Source organism: Daktulosphaira vitifoliae, unplaced genomic scaffold, assembly GCF_025091365.1.
Source record: "Daktulosphaira vitifoliae isolate Bord-2020 unplaced genomic scaffold, ASM2509136v1 Scaffold_3, whole genome shotgun sequence".
Taxonomy (NCBI): domain Eukaryota; kingdom Metazoa; phylum Arthropoda; class Insecta; order Hemiptera; family Phylloxeridae; genus Daktulosphaira; species Daktulosphaira vitifoliae.
Window position 1 is genome coordinate 18,231,845 of NW_026099574.1, and position 22,719 is coordinate 18,254,563.

The window sequence follows — 22,719 nt, forward strand, 5'->3', positions numbered from 1 at the left end:
AATTGTTGTGAGAGGTATTAAACCACCTCTCTCTTTTATAATCTGGTCATAGCTGCTGTAAATTGTAATATCTGATTTAGGTGAATTAATTTCTCTATAAAACTCCTTTTATGAAAACAAATAATTTAAATGATTTCGCTTATTATAGAAACAAATTCTATGGATTTATGTACCGCAACTCATCCGTTAGTATAAATTATTTGTTTTTAATCTATATAAAAATATTCGTGTATAACAGAATATGTTATTTCAAATAATTTGTATTTGAAAAAATAATATATAACCCGATTATACAAGTGTATTATCAGTAAAAATTCTGATATCACGGTAATGTTACATGGTGAAAATGAGAATTTGAACGACTCGTTCAGGAAAACCATAGGAGGGAGTAATTAATAAGAACCGTGACCGATCGTAAGAAATTAACGAAAGAACGAGTTATATGAACGGGTCATTTGAACGATCCGGATCGTTCGATTGACCCGAAATTCCCATCACTAGTTGGCTCTATCTTATTGATTAGACAGAATTTTTACACCGGCTGTCGACCTGACACAATCTCATTGGCTGAGGGTATCAGCAATATTATTATATCCTTAAAAAATATTACTTTAAAACTATTAATTTAATCTTACAGTTTATAAGTTATTCATACAGCTTTAAATTATCAGTAATGAGTAAAAATTCAAATTTTAAATATTTTTCACTTTATTGATTTTTAAAAATAAAGTTTAAATGTGCTTAAACTTCATATGTCATGGCAAATTAAAAAAATATGTTATTCAACTTTTTAGTTATGATTAGAATAGTTTTAATGTGAGGTATTGATCAGAAGAATTGTATATAATGAGCAGATATAATGATTTTTATTTACATAAACGTCTACATGGATGTCTCAATAGTTATTCAAAATAAAGTTTTTCTCCCGAAGTAAGAGACCTAAAAAATTGAATAGTAGCTTATTACAAAGAGCTTGTTAAGTAGATGTAAAATACAATTATATAAAAGTAAAAATAAATTTTAATTTAATTTTTTATTAATAAGTAAATTTGTATTTTCTTTTTGTTAAGCAAAATTATTTTTGAAAATAAACAAAAAATACTTGTTTAAAAAAATTAAAATTTATATAAATATAACAAACATTTTTGTAATTAAAAAAATTGCAATATTTAACATAAGATTTATTTACAGTATATAAAAAATACAACAGATTTGTATGCAAATAACAATTTTAACAGGGTATTAAATATATACCTAGTCATTATAAAAAATATCCATAAACAATAATTAAAGTCAATAAATAACTGACTAACTAAAAAAGAATTTAAGCTGGGTTACATCCATTGTTATGTAAAATAAATAAATGAATATAAGATGAGCAATGAATTCCAGTTTAAAATATATTTAACATTAATATATAAAAAGTAGTAAAATTATCACTTATAATTTGAAAGCTCCAGTTCTTTAAAAAGATGACGACAATATTGACTTCCTATTGAAATTGGATGATCACATTTTAATAATATCTTAGATTCATTTTCTGACAAATTTTCAAATGCAATCAAGTATTCTTGATCAAATGCACCTGAAAAAAAAATTTCAAATTTATAGATTATATAAAATAAAAGTCTAATGAGCTCCTGCTTGAATTTAATTTAAATATTTATTTATTTAATTTACTCAGAAAATTTAGAATAAGTTAAAAAAAATGTAAAAATTACATGGATTTTTTAAATAATTTTTAGTTCTAAAAACAAATATTTTATGTAAAATTTTCAAATTGAAAATAATTTTTGAAAGAAGTTAATAAATTGATGACTATACTTACTAATATCAATGTTTTCACGACCAATAGCAGTAATAGTTAAAAATAGAATATCTCTATATAATGAATGACTATGGGATAAATCGTTTCCTCTTAATTTATTCCTTTCAAAAGCTAATTTTTTCAATGGATCAGTCAAATTATTTCGACGAATACTAGCTATTACTTTTGTCATTAGACTGAAAATTTGAAATATTTTTAAATAATGATATTTTAATGATTAGTTTAATATTTAAAAAAATATTTTATTTTTTGAAATTTGACAGTATTAAGAAAAAATGTTCAATACAGTCGGAATTCAATGTAGTAGAGACATATTTTTGTTAAGTATTAATTGATTTGACAGTGATTAAAATTATTGTAGTAAAATACTTTGATGCATGTTATAAATGCATTAAAAAACTTAAAATGATTATACACAATTAAAAATTATATATATGATAAATATACACAAAATAAACTTATTTTGCATATTTTATTCTTTGACTATTAACAGCTTTAATCAGCAATCTAAATAACATTTATATATAGTAGTTAATTCTTGAATGTAAATTATACATAGTAATAGTTATATTATATTATATCAAGTATTACAAGTTTTATTCTTTCCATTAAAACACAAGTATATTCTTATATCATATACTAGAGCGTATATACAAATTTTTTATTTTAAATATTTGTATATTGATATTAAATTTTCTGTACTTATGAAACAATATAGTTTCTAAGAAAAATAAATGGTATTTATTATTTTATTTATTTTCTCTAAGTTTCTTTTACTTAAAAATGAGATTTATAAAGGATTTTTTCTTACTTTTTTGGAATAGTATTTCGATCTGTAACCAATGCACTAATCAAACAACTCTCTTTTGTTTCTTCATTAGACCAAAATGAATACATTGGTAGCCCAATATCATCATACAATTTAGGGTTATCCCAGAGATTTATAATTAATACATTTGAAGAATCACAGGAGGACCAAATTGAATGGAAAGTTGTAATATCTCTATCACCAAGGATACTAGCTGCATTAAGACATAGGCCTGAAATGTGTGATGGTACATCAATCCTTTCGAAAATCCAAACCTAATCAAAAGAATATATAAAACAAAGAATAATTGAATATTATCATATTTATACTAATTTTACAACTCACTAAATTCCAATATATAATAGGATGCTCGTCAACAAATTTATAATGTGTTAATGATACATCACCTTCAGCAGCCAAAATGGATTCAAGTTCTTTGCGTAATACAAGAGGATTTAAATAAGGAACTGTGATCGTATCTGTTCTGTAACAATTTTTTGATGTTCCTAAAAGAATGTTTTTTTTTAAATTCCTTTATTAATGAGTTTTTACATTTTTACTAAATACTGGGTATGTATGTTATATTGTAAAAATAATTAAAATATTTTTAATTTTGAGTATACCTTTTTCTTTAACATTATCTGTAAGTAAATTAAAATTTGATATTTTATTTTGATCATCAATTTCATTTAAATAAACATCTTTTGATCGATAATCAATAATATCGATAGTTAAAAAAGGTACCACATCTTTATTACACAATCTACATCTATAATAAAAAATAATAAACATAGAATATTTGTTTATTAGTAAAATTAGTTAATAATTATTAAATTATTTAAAAAATACTTTGTATTTAAATTTGAATCATCAGGAACCCAACCAGACATTATTTCTTCATCAAATAGTAAACAGCCACAGTTATGACATTTTGAACATGTAGTCATAATGATTTCTAAAGCTACTAACTCAGTAGTACGAATAGAACGTTGGTATAATTTTTCTTGAAATAGACTTAATTCAGAAAAATCTAAGGTGTCAAAACCTGTAAAATTTGTACAACTTTAGTATATTCATTAAGAACTTTTTATTTTTACATTCGAAAAATTGGTTGAAAAAATATACAATTTTACTAATTGAAGTACTTAATGCAACAACCAGATAAATCTAGATTTTTTGTTAATTTTGAATGAATAAAACAATTTTAATATTACTATTATTTGTGGAAATACTTAATTTAAAAAAAAAAACATTTTACCAGTTTTTAATGAAAATTTTTTTATAAATTGCTTCTACAAATTTTTTTTTTAAAATAAACTTACCTGGTTGTTGTATTGTGATCTTCAATTAGCATTTATATAAAATATAACAAAATAACACAATTTATAGAATATAAAGTATACAGTATAACCATGACTCAAAATAGAGTTGATAAAGAGTTAAATCAACCATTCTTATAAGGTTTACCTGAATTTATATTACAAGAACCACTTTTTTTGTGGCCATCAGTAAAAAGTTCAATTAAATTAGTACTCCAAGAATCAAAATGTTGAGCAACTGCTAATGAAGATATTTCACTTGATATTTTTCGCCTAACACTTGGTTCATTAAACTGATGATCAACATCATCTATCCATTTATCCTCATCTTTTGAGCATCTGTATTCAAATTATAAAAAAAATTTGCTACATTAATCATTAATTTTATAATTTAAATTATTAAATAAAAAATCTTTATTATAAAATTAAAAAAAATAATTTTACTAACATAAATGAATAACAAATGGAAGATTAGTATTACTTACTGAATGTAATCTTTTATTGGTGTATTATTTGTAGATATCGCTTCTTTTATTTCATCAAATTTTTTAACAACTGTATTTGCAGCACTTTTTAAGCTAGTTAATCCACCCATAAGAATTTCATTTGATTTTTTACCAGAAAAACTAGAAGGACTGAAAAAAATAAAATATACATTTAAAATGTAATAAATGTATTATAATTTTAGAAACAATGAAAAATTAATGATTAATTTTTATTAAATAATAATAATAATAAATACCTGAAGTTGTTAATTGCATTTTCAATCATATTGGTACTCAATCGAAAGTCAGACTTTCGTGGTAATGAAAATTTTGATGAAGTATATTGACTAAATAAAAATAAAACCTACTTCAATACTACAAAACACAAATCTAATAATAATAATAATAAAAAAAAAAAAAAACAATGTCGTCTTTTAATAAATAAGAAGCACACAAAAATACTAACCTGTTTGATGCTCTTGATTATTACATTTAATCATAGTTAATTTTTATTTTTTTTACCCACAGAGGAATCCGCAAGGATTATGGGCCTAACAACCCCGTGGACCCTAGTTAATTCAGTGGTGGTGGAGGCAATACGTACCACTGTTCTTAGGCAGTCATAACTTTGATTTGTTGGGACCGGTAAGCCTGGACACACCTGCTTGCTAACAGCAAATAGGCCTCCCTAACCCAGTCATACCAAGTGAAAGGGTTGCTAACTTGTCACAGGGTAGTTAGCCGAAAGGTAATTGACCATTGGGATCCTCTATGGCACCTGGCGCACCATAGAGTATACAGCCTTATCATAGTATCGAGCTCTGCTGTGATGAACTTTTATTTCTCCACTACTCGTAGGAACTATATGGATAAAAACTATAAACACCACAAAATAAGGAACTTGGGACGAACAGGGATCCTACGGACAACCTGTCGGAACAAGAGTGTGAACTGGCGACTTTTCGTAGAAGAATCGCTGAACTTGAAGGTCTTAATGCGAACAACGGGACACTTGATGAATCATCTACTAGCAAAGAGACAGCAACGTCAACAAATGCAGACGAAGAAACACAAGATCAATTGGGACAGTAGCTGACAAAATCGAGGGTCTATAACTTAAACCTGAGAAACTGAGCGGCTGTAAGAGACGCAAGTTAAAGAGGAGATGGGCAATCATGGAGAGGCAGAAGAACCTACCATAAGAAGGAGACAAGGGAACCAATGACTTGAAAAAGTCAAATGGAACCGAAGCTCAAAAACCTGAGAACAAGGGGCAAGATCTCCATATAAGAAAACTCATTGGATACCGACCTATAGGAATGTGGTAATAGATGATAAAAAAGTGGCTCTGGTCTTTGTAGGCTACCCCACTAACAAGTTGACTACAGAGCAGGGCTACTCATTGAATCTTGTGTTGGAGACTTGACACTGTTGGATACTGATGGAACCGACTTACCATAGTTTAAAGACACCAGACTCATTGATGGAAAACATATGATCAAAGTACTGAAAAGGAATAAAGGGAAGGAACTACAAATCTGCATTGAAAAAGTCCAAAAGAGAAAGCTGGAAGAAGTTCTGTGAGGACATACAACAACTTCCTATAGCAGGGCTTCCCAAACTTTTTTTTGCTGTGCCGCCCTTGGGGATGGGCCATTTTTTTGCGACGCCCCCAGTGATGAAAACTGCCTACCATGCCTAGTTGTAGTTCTAGACAAGTAACAAGTTATCAGAAAAAACTCCGAATACATTTTATATTTTTTTATTAATAACAAAATAAAAACATAGCCGAAACTAATGGGACGGATGTGCTTGCTTTTCTGAGCATAGCTTTTCAAAACGGGGCTCAAGATTGGAAATAGCTACTCGCATTTCTTTCTCGACATTAATTTTCGATCTGTACTTATTTTTAATTACTGCAACTGCAGAAAAGCCTGTTTCGCACAAGTACGATGTCGCAAAGGGTAGCAGAACCTTCAATGCCGCAGTGCTGATGGCACGATATTCATGAGAAACTGAGCTCCAGAATTCGAGCAGTTTGTCTTTGTCGTATTGGAGCTTAAGACTGGAGTCACAGGACAGTTCAATCAGTTGTTCTTCCTCCGCTGTGGAAAGTGTTGATGGTGGTGTCGACTGAAAAGGGTTCCTAACCCAGTCATATTGCTCCAGATTTTCAGGAAAATATTTGGCAAAATGTTCATTTAATGATGACAAGTGCTGTGTAAATATTATTTTTATGGAGGGATCGAGGGTCTCTATCGATTTTTCATGTAGAATGCCTTGTAAAGCAGGGAAACAGTCAGTATTTACTTGACCTTCTTCTAATTTTCTCTTCCATAACAGCAACTTCTTTCGAAATCCAGTAATTTTATCTGCCAGTTGCAGTATGTGAGTATTGTTTCCCTGCAAGGACTTATTAAGCTCATTTAATTTTTGAAAAATGTCGCAGAGATATGCCAATTTTATTAGAAAATCAGTATTAATAAAACTTTGTGCATCATTGTGTGATTCGGTCTGTAGATAAGTGTAAAACTCATTTCGTAGTTCGTGCACACGTGCGAGTACATTGCCTTTGGACAACCAGCGAGAGTTGCAATAATAAATTAAAGAGGTGTGCTGGGCACCCAATTCTTCACAAAGCTTATGAAAAAACCTTGCTTTCACAGGTCGTGTTTTAATGTAGTTCACCACTTTGATAACTATGTCCATCACAGCACTTAATTCAGGTGAAATGTTCTTTGCAGCCAAGGCCTCTCTGTGTATGACGCAATGTGTCCATTTTACATTTGGAGCCTTGGTTTTGATGAGAGCTTGTAGTCCTCCATACTGTCCAGACATCGCTCGAGCACCATCCGTACACACACCCACACAGTTCTCCCATTTAATATTATTTTCGGCCATGTAAGAATCCAAAATCTTAAATAGATCAATAGCCTTACCACTATCATATATTTTTCTGCAAAATAACAAATCCTCACATACATTTATTTCTTGTATGTACCGCACGTAACATATCAATTGAGCATCGTCATTACTATCGGTCGCCTCATCCAGTTGAATGGCAAATGAACATGAAAGTTTTTCCACAATTTGCTCATTAATATCTTCTGCCATGTCATGAATACGGCGGCTAATAGTATTGTTTGAAAGCGGTATATTTTTTATTTCTTTAGCCGCCGATTCTCCAATCATCACTGACACCATATCAACCGCAGCAGGTAAAATCAGTTCCTCAGCAATCGTGTGAGGTTTCTTACACTTGGCGACACGGTGAGCTACCTTGTAGGAGGCGAGCAATGCTTTGGAAGGAACTGACGCTCTTGAAAGCAAAGCCGTGGACTGATGTTTCAGGTCTCGCAATTTTCTAACAAAAAAGTCTTTCGGCTTACCTTGCAAATGACTGTGAGTTGTTTCCAAATGACGTTTTAGTTTATTAGGAAGCATACTTTCAGCTGCCAACACTTTATGACAAACAACACATTGAGGAAGTTCTTCATTTCCTTTAGTAATGTATGTAAACCCAAAATCTAAATATTGGTCGTCATATTTTCTATATTTCTTTCGTTTATCTGTTGTTTCTTTACTGCTTTCTCCTGAGCTTTCATTTCGTTTTCTATCTCTCTGAATATAATTATCCATAATGATAGGTACTCAATATCAAACGTCCGCGTGCGTAATTAAACAAAACAAAACCTCGACTGAACGAACGACATGAACGCACGGGGAATGGGGAACGGGCGGGGGATGTCAACGGCCAGCCCCGCGCGCCGAACGTCGACACCGACAGACTGCGCGCGGCGCTCACTGGAGATGGTCGCGTCGATACAAACTACCAAATGCGGTTCGCCTCGCGACGCCCTTGGGTTAGTGCCGCGACGCCCCAGGGCGTCGCGACGCACAGTTAGGGAAGCCCTGTCCTATAGCAACTAGACTAGGCAATACTACTGCCAAACGGCATGTTCACCAATAACGATAATGAAACATTATCACATTTGATGAACACACATATTCCTGACTCTGTAATTAACAACCAAGAACAGTCACATGACACACAGGACAAACGAGCAATCTGTGCTGATTGGAAACTTATCAGGAAAATGATAACCCCAAGTGGATTAAAATGGGCAATAAAATCCCAAGGCAGTTTCAAAGCTGCAGGCTGTGACGAAATTTTCGGTGTTTATACCCAAACCTAACCAGACTAACTATTATGAAGCAAAATCCTACAGGCTAATAAGTCTTACTTCATTTCTTCTTAAGACTATAGAGAAACTTATTAATAGGTACATCAAGGAGGTGCCTCTAAAGGAGAACCCTTTACATGAAAACCAAAAAACATGGGGTCTTAAACCAAGAGTTATGTATTGGTTGTACCCTTTAGTGATTAAACCTATGATATTGTACGGTGCCCTAGGCTGATGGACCAGAACAGCACTCGTTACAGCTAGGAAAGAACTTAGTCGCATACAGAGAATGGCTGCCATAGCCATCACTGGAACATTAAGAACTACACCAATGGTCGCATTAGAGGCACTAATCAGATTGCCTCCTCTGCATCTAGAGGTTAAAGCTCACACCAAAGCCACAGCACTAAGATCCACAACTTAGGTACTTGGACTTTGGAGTATGACACAGCAGAACACGGTAAAAATAATAAAAGAGACAGGCCAGGGCTTTTTGGAATACCCCTTGGACTATAACAAACCGGTTGTTAAGAATAACATTCCCTACATAGTGGAAATCACTACATGAAGAGAATGGAATATTAACCACCTGACTGAGAAAGGAGAATTTGTAATATATACAGAAGGATCCAAAAAATCAGGAAAGGTAAGTGCTGGCATTTGATATGCCAGAATTTTTTTCTGCTTCATATAGCTTCAAGTTGATGAAATATTTTCCTTCCCCATAAATTTATTCCTCATTGATATTATTAGAATTAATAAACCTACAAGACATATGAAGTTCATCATAACACACTGTATTGATTTTTCTTGAAATTTTAGTGAAAAAGTTAATATTACTCAAATCTTATAGATACACATTGACACAAGGCTTATTAATTAATCAGTAGAAAAGTTTAAAATCATATCAATAAATAAACTCATGTGTATTGATATTGATATCTGACAGGTTTTTCTATCAAGGCTACAAGAAAATAATAAAAAAATTTCACTGTGAATGGATATGTATGGATTGTAAACATTTTAGAATAGATGTTTAGAGTAAATATGACAATGTTTATTTTTGTATTTTTAAAAACAGCTGTATTAGTTAGGCAAGATTTAATAATATTAAAATTTATGTTTAACATTCAATTGTATATAAAAAATTGTGTTAACAAAATATATTTTTTTAATTAAAACAATTAAAAAATTATATTAATTAATGTTACTTTTAGGTTTAATAATTTTGAAGTTTAATAAATCCTTAATTATTTGTTAACTAGAGAAGTTACCCTATACAGAATGACCAGTTATCATAAACTACTTGATTACTCACAGAATACATTCAATATTGAAAAAAAAACATTGATTTCTTTTAGTTGCATACATTTCTTGATTTATCAACTAATAATTACTGTTTAGAATCTTTCCATACATCTTAAAGGGGTGTTAATTTTTTTTTTTTTTAATGAAAACATATATATTTAACTAAATATAGCACAAAAATTTGTCTAAATTTTTGTTTTAAGGAAAATATTTACAAAAATGAGTATTATTGAAAAAAATTTATTTTTATTTTTTTTCTTGTATTTTAAAATTTTTATAACTTATTGAAAAATCTACTGAAATTATATAAATAACAGTATAGACATTAAGCTCTTTTGATAAAATATTTTTGAAAATTCAACTAAAACTTTAAGTACAGGAAAAGTTTGAATGAAACCATCACCTATATCAATAAAAATTTTTTTAACAATTTTCCAAAATGTTCTGAAACAGATTTTGACTAATATAATATTAAAGATTTTAAATAGAAATATGTTCCAAAAAAATAAAAGTAAAATAATCAGTAGTTCGAATAAAATTAAAAAATGCACAATTTTTTTTGGTTGAATTAACCTAAATAAAAATTAACCCATTTGCCTCAAATCATTTGATGGTAGTAATGAAAATCATAATCAGTTATTAATATATAAAAATATATTGTCTCAAATGTACTGGGTTTTTATTTTTAAGTTTGTCAAATAAAAATAAAATACTCATAAGTATTGGCTTTATAAAATTTTATTTGAACCAGGAACAAGCTATTATTTTTTCAACTTAGGCCAAAAATTAAATTTTAAAAGAACCAATTTGTAAACAAAAGAAGAATTTTATTTTAAAATTTATAATTATTTTTCATATGAAAAATAATTATTATATTTAATTAGTAAACAAAAATTGTATATTAAAAAGTCAATCAACACTTAAAAGTTAAAAATAGTGGTTAACTTTTGATTAATAATTAAATATTAAAAGAAAAAAAATATTTAAAAAAAACTTAGTTAAACATTTCTTAACCAAAACCAATTTTTCTAGCAATATATTTACTGGAATCTTATCTGTTATTTTGTTAATACAATTTTCAAAAAATAACTCAAATCTTTTGACATTAAGTTAGTTGATTGTACAAAAATTAATTATTAAAACATATTACTTACGAAAAAGGTATTTTAAAAGCTGATCCCAGTGAAATTTTAATTGGACTTTGTTGATGTTCTGGTTCTTTAATACTATGAGCTGGCATAGTGGACGATCTTTGCATATGATTGTCAATATTTCCTACATTATCACTAAAAGTAGCACTTCTGTGAATACTTCCCCATTCGCGAAATAATATAGGTGATCCACTGCGGTCAAGTTCTATACCTGACTGTACTCTAGGAATACTAATAGGAGTCACTAAAGGACAAAGAGTTGGTGTTAATGGTTCTTGCAATGCTCCTAGAGGATCATTTTCCAACACTGGAGTACACAGTGCTGCCTCTGGAAATCTATTACAAGTGTTTTCTTCTGAAAGATTTTCTAAAGAAGAATCAAATGATTTTACACTATTATCAAAGACTAATTTTTTTGATATTCCATTAGTTTTTTTAAAATCAGTTTGATATTTTAAATCATTAAGATTTTTTAGTATTTGAGCATCATTACCAAAACTTTTTGAGCTGTAATATTTTTAAATTAAAGTATATAATTAAATATATAACTTAAGAAGAATAGTGTGCCTTACCGTTTTAATAATTTGAGTAGTTCTGATGATGTATCATTAGATGTGTTAATTAACGGTTGATGATAATGATGTCTTCTAGGTGATATTTGAAGTCTAATTTCATCTGTTAAAGACCCACTACGGCCTCTGAAAATATTTATTAAATCTATTTTCTAAACTATCAAAATATAAATAGAACAACCATTTTTGATGTTTTACCGAAAATTTACCAATGGTTTTATAAGTTTTACCAATAGTTATAAAGTTACCCAAGATTTAATCTATCTAATGAAGAGAGAAAAGAAAAAATCTATTCATTACGTCACTCATATTTAGTTTCAAAATAAATTTAACAAATTAATGATTACCAACAAATATATTTTTAACTTACCTCATAAGCTATTTTTTTAATACAAACTACAAGTTTTTAATAATGTAAAATCAACTAAATAAGTCTATATATACATTTCAAAATTTACCTGTTCATAATAAAATTTATGTTTAATTACTACAGCTATAAAATTTAATAAATACCTTTTCAAATCTGTTTCACTTTCTACAGAAACAGAATCACTATTTGGTTTTGAACTAGCTGAACTTGGTCTTGAGCATGTAGTAGTCATCAAAAGACCAGCACTACTTTCAACTGAAAGAAATTACACATACAAAACTAAAATAATTATACCTAGTGAATTAAAGGTAAAGCTATAAAAATAATAATAAATGCATAACTTACATTGTTGTGAGCTCCAGGACTGGTCATCTTCAGGAGATAAAGAATTTTGTTTAACTATACTGATTGGACGTGCTCTTAACCCATAATTTGATTCAACATTTATTGATAGCTTTCTAGGTGCTAAATACATACAATATTTATTATAGTATTAATAATAAATGAAAGTTAAGATACTTTATGTATAATTAACTAGAAAACTATATGGATGCATTCAAGTTTTTAAAATAAGCATAAATCAGTGAAAAATTAATTATATAAAGTTTACATTTTTCAATAGAAAAAAAGTGAAGTGATCCTTTCACAAAAATTTATTTTTAAGTCCGATTGCCCTTATAATGAAAAATATATAAAAGAAAAAAAGCGGAAAGCAAAGAGCAAATTCAAAGAAAGTTCTATTATAATATATTAAATAATTTAAACAAACTATTTGAAACTGAAGATTGCTTTTCAGCTGTTAACAAACTTTCTTCAGATGTATGTGATGTCTTTTCGTCCTCAGTAGAACTTCGTCTTTTTCTGTTTTGTAATCCAGCTTGTTTAAATAAAGCTGTACATATCACAACATTCCTGAAATAATATACTAAATATTAACTAATGAAACTACGATTTTACAATATTAAAATATTTTGTAAAATTTACTTATTTTTAGATGTAAATCATATAAATTTTATTCCTAAATTAGAGCTTAAAAATAAAATGAGAGTACTATCATATTAAGTTACTGATGAAACAGGTCTGGTAAGAATGAAAAATTCTGTGGCGTTTTACATTTTTCCAAAAGTTACGATTGTATACTTATTTCTTATGGCCTGAACACCACAGAAATATTTAACTTCATTATTATACTAAAGAAATTATCTTATAGATTATTTTAAGTAGTTCAAAATATTAAATTTTGAAAACATTTTAACTTTAAAGAAATTTTTTGTCTGATCTAAATTAAATTTAAATAATAATGCCAAAATGCAAAATTATATAATAAAAAAAATAAAGTTCTCGTAATTTTCTTAAAATGAATTAATGTACAATACATTAATTTACAAACTTGATAATCTTATACTAAGATATCATGAAGTTTAATTTTTTACATAAATTACCGAAGTTTATTCCAAAGTAATTGACTATGTGTTCTTAAATCAGAGGGCCATGTCGATTCTAATAATGCTCTATTATAAAAACCATAAGTAATTGCATTTGGATGCAAACCACATCGCTTCATAACAAGTAAAAGCTTCACAGCTAACATAGGTTGATTGTAAATGCCACAAAGTTGCATCATTACCCTATAGCACACCTGAGAATGAAATAAGTTGTCTTAAATAAAATGCCTTTTAAAATTTTTTAGTAAATTTATAGTAGTACTTCATCAGTTAATCGTTGAACCCCATTTTTTTGAAATTTATTCAATAAGTCATATGCTAAACGTAAAATTGATGCAGCACGGTCTTCTGATTGTAAAATATGACTTGGTAAATGTATAAACCATAAACTAAACAAAAATTATTGTTGTTACTACGCTATTTATGGACAATTTTTTTAAAATCTTATACATACAAAATAGTTATAAAGGAGATTTTCAAGTAAAAAAAAAAAAAAACATGTAATTATTTAAAGGGCTGGAACTTTATAATTTTTGGAGGAATATTGAATAAAATTTTTTAATTTATTGCTTCTCACAATATTACAAACTATATTAATTAATGCAGTTAGGGGAAAGAGGATATAAATTTCATGGTTTCATAAAATTTGCTCCTGGTTATTTAGAAAATAAATTAAAATAGTATTTCCATTAAGTGACTATTTTATAGAAGTTTGCAAGAAAATTAATATAGTACATATTTTAACAACTAAGCATATAAAGAAATTTGTTTAGATTTTATGATTCTTTAAAAAAAAAAATGGTAACACAGTGGAGTCACGGCACAGTATGGACGTGGGATAGTTGGGATAAGTATAGATGATAACTGACAGTACTAAAATCACTATCATAAGAAACGCTTTGATGGAAATATGTAGATGGTGTTTAATTCTAAGAAATTGGTGGATAATTACAAAATCAAAATGAATTTCTATTTCTTTATATATATATATATATATCCTACTATCTAATTCTTGATATTATTACTAATTATTAAAAAATGAGTATTTAAATAAAGAAAAAAAATGTATTTCTTAATTATTACTGATTTTGATTTTTAATCATATATTAAAAATAATCAGTGTAAAATATCACTTGAATCTACTTTTTTGGTCCTTCATAGTTGATTATTGAGAAAGTTTATAATTTAAAAAAGTTGAATTTGTTACCATGACTTTTAGGTCAACTTGCAAGTTTTAATTGATATCATTAAATAGAAAATTTTATGAGAATTAAAGAAATAGTATTGTTAAGATTAATATGCAGTCAGGAAACTTTATAATTAATATTTACAATTAATTTATCAGAATAGCTCAAAATTTTTTTGCATTTTTATTGTAACAGATAACTTAAATTCTAATAATAGTAATCATTTCGTAGTCACTTTTGGTGTTTAAAAAGATTCTACAGTTGAAATATTCAAAACTTAATAAATTTTAATGATTTACTTTAAATAAAAAAACCAATCAAAAAATTATTAAAAAAATCTATTCAATTGAGCAAAACAAGAATTTCATTATAATTGTAGACATTTTTTTTAAAATTCAGGTGAAATTAAAAATCATTTTTTTTTTAGAAATTATTTAAATAGCAACATGTTACCAAAAAATTTGAAATATTATAGACGGGTTGTAGCACACACAAAAAATTAATAAATTACAAAGTAAAATTATTTATATTTGTAGCTAAAACCAATTATTATATAAAACTTAATTCGACAATAAATACTTTAAAAAAAAATAGAAATTAATGATTTTAATTGTCTAAATGAAGAATGAGGGCTAAGTAACTTTTTATTTGATAAAGCAGATTTTTTTTTCAATTTTTGATGGTAATATCTAACTAGATGGTACTAGTTTAATTATTTGATGTACCGTTAAAAAAATTGATCAAGTGAGTGATGAAAAAATAAATGACAGCCACAAAAAAAAAAACCGCATATAATAAAATAATTTTAATATGAATTAAGAAGTTTCTTCTCACGAGGGAAGTCTACAGTGATGGAGTCCTTGATATTCATTGAAGTTATTAAATCTAAATGAGATAAAAGTCAAATGAGTTGAACATTTTTTCTAAATTAAGAAAAAAATGCAAACGAGTTCGAAACTCGTATACCAAGTGTTAAAGACTAAAGAGTTTCTGACATGATAACCGTAAATTTTGAATCCATCACTGTGGGTGGGTGAAAGGTCAGATTTACAAAAATACCAAATGATTGGAAAACATCTAATGTCTTCTTCTTCTTCTTCCTCGCTTTAATCCCAACTATTTGGGGTCAGCCTCCCTTATCCTAAACTTCCACTTTACACGATCTCCCACATCAGCTGTCCTCAAATCGCATTCAATAGCATCCCTCCATCTCATTTTTGGTCTTCCTCTACCTCTTCTTCCTTCAACATTCATTTCTATAACTGTTTTTACAGCATCCAATTTTTCTCTCCTCATAACATGATCTAAGTCTATTTTCTCTCATCTTATCCATGATTGACGCTACACCTATACACCCTCTTATATGGCGTTCCTTATTCCATCTTTTTGAGTCACCACTACACTTTTTTGCACCCTGGCACCTCTCCTTGTATTTCTCTAGTAATTTCATCCATCACTATAGAGAATAAGTAAGGGCTTAAAGCAGAACCTTGGTGCACTCCTACTCTTACCGAAAAATCTTCTGATACTCCTCCTACGCTTTTTACTCTGGTACAAGTGCCATTATACATATCTTCTGTTATATTAATGTACCTTTACGGGACTCCTTTTCTCATTAATGCCCACTTTAGAACCTCTCTCGGTACTCTATCATACGTTTTCTCCGAATCTATAAATACCATACAAAGCTTTTTCTTTTTTTCTCTAAACTTTTCTATTAGTTGCCTCACACAAAATAATGGCTCCATTATTAAATTACTAGGCATAAATCCAAATTGGTTTTTAGATACCGATGTCTTATTTCTTATTCTCTTATCTATTACCATTTCCCAAATTTTCATACTATGACTCATAACCTTTATGCCTCTATAATTTCCACACTTCTGTATGTCTCTTTTACCTTTAAATATCGGCACTATAATACTATTCCTCCATTCATTTAGTATTTTCCCTTCTAATAAGATTATATTTAAAAGTCCCTTCAACCACCTTATGCCAACATTGCTTAATATTTTCCATACTTCTACTGGCACTTCATCTGGTCCCACTGCTTTATTCTTTTTCATTGATACCACAGCCTCCAATACCAGTCCTCTACCTCTACCAGTCCCTCATTCCACGAGATATCCTTTAATGACTCTTTTGGGTTCTCCTCATTCAGTAATTTTTCAAAATACTCTTTCCACCTATTTTTCACATCATCATTACTCGAGAGTATCTATTATCAACACTTTTTATACACCTTATATAATGATAATCTTTAGATCTTTTCTTTCTTATCTTTGCAAGTCAATTAATTTTTTTCTCGCCTTCCTTTGTTCCTAGCCTATCATACAACTCATCATACCTCTTAAACTTCACCTTACTTACTGCACACTTGGATTCTTTGCACAAGCGTTTATACTCCATCCAGTAGTCTTCTCTCCTTTTGCTCTTCTGCCATACTTTGAATTGCTTTTTCTTACTTTCTATGATTTTTTGAACAACCTCATCCTACTACCAGGTTTCCTTGTTTCCTGGCATTCTACTCCTACTCTCACCAACAATCTAATGAAAAACATCTAATGTATATATAAAAAAAAATTGTTTCTATTCATCAATTTTTGAAAAAGTTATGGCAGTTTTAAGCAAAAAAAATTGAAAAAAATATTAACGATTTTTAAATTTATAATTTTATTAGTGATTTCCCTTATTTACAGGGGACGGGTGAAATCTTTTCAATTTTTATGAGCAATGTCTTAAACTAGATACGATTTGTGATTTTTTGATATATTGTTCATCAAAATCAGTCCATTGAGAGCTGAGAAAAAATGATAACAGATATAAAAAAAAAAATACATCATAGTAAAATTAATACCTTCTCAGCTTTGAATCGAAGCTAAAATATAAGATGAAATAATCTAAATAATGGTTTCAAAATTTTATCAACAAAAAAAGTTATTCTTTAAATTACCTATAACATGTTCCAAGTAAAAATTTTGCCCAAAGTCCAGGAGATGTTGAATATTTTTTTGCCAATTTTTGAGCTGATTTTACTTCATGTTTAGTGCGCCTTGCCATAGGGCTTCCAGGAATAGGTAAATGATCATCATTTTTAATTTTTAGTTGATTTTTTGAATCTTTGCACTTTAATATTTCTGAGTTTAAAATGAAACCATTCTTTAAAAATAAATAATAAAGAATATTACATTTCGAAAAATATTTATCTTATCTTAGATTATATAAATAAGATTAGATTTACTTTATAAGAATATGGAACCATGTTTGGCATGTCTGACATTTCTGGGGGCATGATAAACACAGTTCGTTCACTTTGACCACAAGAGTCTAACTCAATAAGTCTGGTAGGACTATTTTCAGAGTCAATCTAAAGCAATCAAAATTTTATTATCAAGTAAAATATTATATAGATTTTTTTTTTTTACAGAAAATTTCATACTTTTTCAGAACATTCATCAAAAAATTCCAACGCAGCATCCATATTGGATACAAAAGACCTTTCTTCAATAAAACGAATAAACATTTGAGTTTTTGTTAAAAGTGAGTAAAATTTTTGGTTTGATTTGTCTCTAGATTTTAAAAAACCTAAAAATTATGAAAAATAACAATATCATATTATTCTTAAAATTCAAATGAATGATGATTATTTTTTTTTATTATTTAATAATAATTTTTGTATCTCAATACAATGTTATTAAAAAAAAATCATTTTAGTTATATCAATATTGAAATTACTCAGTAACTGTCATTTGATTTAAAATCAATAATTACCTAACAAATCAAATAATGAACTTGTATCTGTAGTACCAGCTGTTGGTGCCTTTGTAATTGGTCTCAAAAACCAGCGATAACCTTTTAATATTGATCCCATAAATCGAAGGAAAGCTTCTTGAATATTTAATTCTAATTCATGCTGTAAAATTTATATAAATTGTAAATGTTAAATAAGAAAATAAAATAAATAAACTTTTATAAAAATATATTTTCAAAACTAATTTTAAACAATAATTAAACTTAATTATTGGTTAAAATAATAATATCAGGGGCAGATAAAGCCATTAGGAAACCTGGAAATTCCTGGTGTTCCTCTCAAACAAGCTATCATTTATTTTATAACTGGAGTCTCAAACTTCTCTCTTGTATTTGTTTTTTAATCAAAATTTATATCAAAGTTTAATAAAAACAAAAATTTTAGGTATTAAATGAAAATTTCTTGGAAATATGTTATTATTCTAAAATTGATAAATAAAAAAAATTAGTTATATTTATTTAAAATAAGTATTCATCTATCTTATATTTCCTGGTAAATAATAAATCACTTATATTATTTATTTATTGAAATAAAGTTAAAATGTACTTATGACCTCTAATAAATAATTTAAAATACTAATTATTCATTAATTGACAAATTATTCTAATATTACTATCTGAATTTAAATTTTATAGGTTTTATTTAATATGTAAGATATTTCTTATCAGAAAAGTTTCATTTTTTTTAAATTTCTTACACTAATTTTTGTTTCTCAAGCATAAACATTAAGACAAAATTATTAATATTTTCAAATTAGTTACCAATACCTCTTTGCGTTTCATTAAGATATCTTTATCAATACTAGTTTCACCAAAATTTTTGTTATTTGAAGTGTGAAAGCTGGTTTGTAGTTCATCAAGTTTTTCGTAAAGTTTTTCTAATGTGTATTTTAAAACTCTTGCTGATTTTTTTGGAAGTAATTTAATAGATAAGTATTTTTTATCCTCACATCTATGTAACAAAATTACAACCATTTAACAGAAAAAAATAAAAAAATATATTAAATTAAATAGAGAAAAATAACTACACTTACAATGTCACAGTATTTGTATCTAAATCGACACATGTTACATCAGTAGGTGGCTCATACAAATCAAAAAATCTTGAATCTACTCCAATTAAAAATGGTAATGGAGCATGTAGTACTTCAGCTAAACTTAACGGACACAAAGGAATATATGGACATTGCCATTTGAAAGGAAATATCAACTAAAAGTTAAATTCAACTTAAAATCAGTTATTACTCTAAATGTAAAAAAATGTAGCATAAAATATTTTTCATACAATAATAAATTTTCTATGAATTATTTTCATTTAAAAAAGGCATTATTTTAAGTAAAACTAGAAAAAAACTTACAGAAGAAATGGCTTCTGCTACTGCTGTAAGTACATCAGGTCTTAGAGAATGAATTAGAAGTTTCTGTTCTGTTAAAGCACATAATAAAAGAAGAAGACAGTTATCTGGGTGCAAATTCATAATCATTTGATGAAATCCTGCTCCACTATATATTATAACATTAACATTAATATAGTTATAATTTTAAAATATTTTTAAAATTGTTTTAATAAATATTAAAAAAAAATAAGTGTACAAGAAATAAAATTACCTCCGTGGTATTGGTAAGTCTTCAGGTTGTGTTAAGATAAGCTGTGTGTCCATTGATAATTGTACAAGAATTTGAGGTCTCTCAGGTGATGGAAATGGTACTTCATCAACTAAGTGTGTAATATACCGTTCAACAGGTATATGTATTTTATCACCAAGCGAAGTATTAAGCAAAAACATGAGAAATTTTTCAAATGTATCAAAAAATGGCCAATGAGATAATACACAAATACTTTTATTTGAATGTAAGCCAATTCCATTTTTTAACTCATTATGATGTTCATTGAGACCTAACAATTCTTTTTGTTCATTTGATAGATTACCACTGAATTTTTCATAGAATGTTATAGCTGCTCCATAAACCTGTTCCAATTTTTTAATGAATATAAAATAAAAAAGGTTGGAATAGTGAGGAAGTGGTATAGTTGGGACAAGTATAGATGATATCTGACTTTTAGTAATTAAAATCACTATCATAAGAAACGCTTCGATGCAAATCTGTTGATAGTGTTTAATTCTAAGAAATTGATGGATATTTACAAAAGCAAAATAAACTCTTATTTTCTTGTGTTATCCCGATTACAAATTTTATGATATATAAGAATAACATATGAATAAATTAAAATTTATTTATTAAATATTTAATAAATTTGTTCAACTTCAATGGCTATTTACACATAAAAGACAGGTCGCCGGAAAAATTATTACTTTTAATTTATAGTACATAACATAAGTTTTAATTTAGCATATCTTTAAAAGATGCAGTATTTTCAGAATATTTTAAAAAGTTAAGTTGAAAAAATTGACTTGTAAAAAAGGTGCTATTTTGAATCCCCCTCAAGACAGGTAAATAGGTTTGTATATAAAAAAATTATTTTGATTTGTTCATGTTTGAAAAAGTTATGACAGTTTTAGGAAAAAAAAACCAAAAAAAATGTCAAAAGTTAGCAATTTTAAAAATTATAATTTTTTGGAAATTTCCCCCATTTACAGAAAACGAGAGAAATTTTTTCAATTTTTAAGGGCAATATTTTTAACTAGACACAATTTGTGAACTATTGATTTATTGTAAAAGAAAATTGGTCCAATGAAAGCTGAGAAAAATTGGCGACAGACATAAAAAAATAACACATCATAGTTAAATTAATACTTTTCCAGCTTCGCATCAAAGTTAAAACTTAGTTATTTTTCACTAAATCTTTACAAACCTTTTCAGAAGCATCACTAACAGTTAATACAAAAGTTGAAAATACTGGTTTTGGTTGGCTTGCCTGATTTGGCCAAGCTTCAAGTGTTGCACCCATTGGTAAACAAAATAATGCTACTGATGGTAAAAGATGAAAATAATTTCTATCTTCTTTTGGATACCGATTAGTGATTACTATATCAAAAAAAAAAAAAAAATGATTATTTATCAAACAAATAATTTAAAATAAATTTTATGAATTTTCAATTTAAAATTTCTTTTATTTAAAAAACTTGAGAGCCCTAGAGATTATACTTATATATAATAATCTACCTGGTTTATAAGTGATTGATTTAGGTTTCATAACAGATTTTTTGTAACACAGGTATACATCTGACCCAACCATGCCTTTATTCAAGTTTTTATGTATTAAACAAAAGGCATGTGGTGGTGTTTCTCCTCGACTAGTTATAACTACACAAATATGAGATACAGCTAATATATTACATGGTGCAGTAGGTAAAGCACGTCTATAAGTTATGAAAGTTTTCGATGATGTAGAATTATTAATATTTGCAACTTCACCACTAACTGTAGTTTTTAATACCTGGGCATCTTTTAAAACTCTTTCTTTGCCATCATACATTATACTAAAACCAAAATCTTGAAGTCTATAAATCAATACAAGAAAAAAAATAATAATAAATAGTTTACCCAATATCCACTATTGGGGGTTTATCACGTCCACGGCGATAACATAAAAATACTTCTGGACTTCTTAAACTACCATGATTAAGATCAGCTATTAATCCTACAAAAATAATAAAAAAAATAAAGTATTGTACTTCTAAAATATTATAAAAATTAATCAAATTATTACCACTTGGAGTTGTATCTACGACAATAAAATCAGAAGGTACTTTTTCTCCGAGAGAGGGGAAAACAATAGCTAAATCTGTAATAGGAGGAAGGTCAGAACATAAACTTTGTTTTAAATGAGTCGAATTTATATCATCATGGGATTGTTCATCGGAAGCACCAACTACCACAAAATAATCAACTACTCTCCTTTCTTCCATTGGTCCTATATTAATAATAACAATATTTTATAGTCTAATAAATGTTCAATAAATACATTTGAATAGGATAAGTGAGATACATAATAAGTAACTTAATAGTATTAAAATATTAATTACATAAAATATACTTACTAATTAGCCTTGAACAAAATGATTTAGTAATATAAAATATACTTATTCTAATTTAAAATTAAAAAAAAATTGTTTTTTAAAATATTAGTTTGAATAAATTCATATTAGGAAGTAATGCCTCGAAAATCATTTAGCCATATTAAAATTTGAACTAGTTCAGAAATTTAAATTCGTTTTTTGATTAAACATACTATTTAAGTAACAATTATCTATACAAGTACAATTTGTATCTTTTTATTGATAACAAT

At 27.7% G+C, this 22,719-nt stretch overlaps 1 protein-coding gene and 1 long non-coding RNA gene across 4 annotated transcripts; one reads left to right on the plus strand and one right to left on the minus strand.

The window, feature by feature from the left end:
- Nucleotides 1-36: 36 nt before the first annotated feature.
- LOC126903049 (uncharacterized) lies at nt 37-3,256 on the plus strand. The gene is made up of 2 exons (XR_007703408.1): nt 37-930; nt 2,710-3,256. It is a non-coding gene; the product is annotated as an uncharacterized LOC126903049 (long non-coding RNA).
- On the minus strand, nt 1,161-22,671 carry LOC126903045 (DENN domain-containing protein Crag). 3 transcript variants are annotated; one of them, XM_050680962.1, is made up of 29 exons: nt 22,472-22,670; nt 22,141-22,344; nt 21,975-22,071; nt 21,594-21,910; nt 21,283-21,455; nt 20,076-20,437; nt 19,826-19,970; nt 19,502-19,677; nt 19,236-19,419; nt 18,429-18,570; nt 18,097-18,242; nt 17,899-18,024; nt 17,611-17,816; nt 13,733-13,859; nt 13,468-13,664; nt 12,795-12,937; nt 12,371-12,490; nt 12,169-12,280; nt 11,656-11,781; nt 11,087-11,590; nt 4,698-4,787; nt 4,441-4,590; nt 4,104-4,294; nt 3,486-3,681; nt 3,260-3,405; nt 2,982-3,142; nt 2,640-2,911; nt 1,829-2,004; nt 1,161-1,585 (listed from the first exon to the last, which is right to left on the minus strand). In XM_050680962.1, the coding sequence occupies exons 2-29, from the start codon at nt 22,337-22,339 to the stop codon at nt 1,437-1,439; spliced, it is 5,133 nt and encodes a 1,710-aa protein (XP_050536919.1). In that variant the 5' UTR covers nt 22,340-22,344; nt 22,472-22,670; the 3' UTR covers nt 1,161-1,436. The 3 variants fall into 3 exon arrangements, with proteins under 3 accessions (XP_050536919.1, XP_050536920.1, XP_050536921.1); XM_050680963.1 differs by lacking the exon at nt 4,698-4,787 and having other exon boundaries at nt 22,472-22,671; XM_050680964.1 differs by lacking the exons at nt 4,698-4,787; nt 11,087-11,590; nt 11,656-11,781.
- Nucleotides 22,672-22,719: the final 48 nt, after the last annotated feature.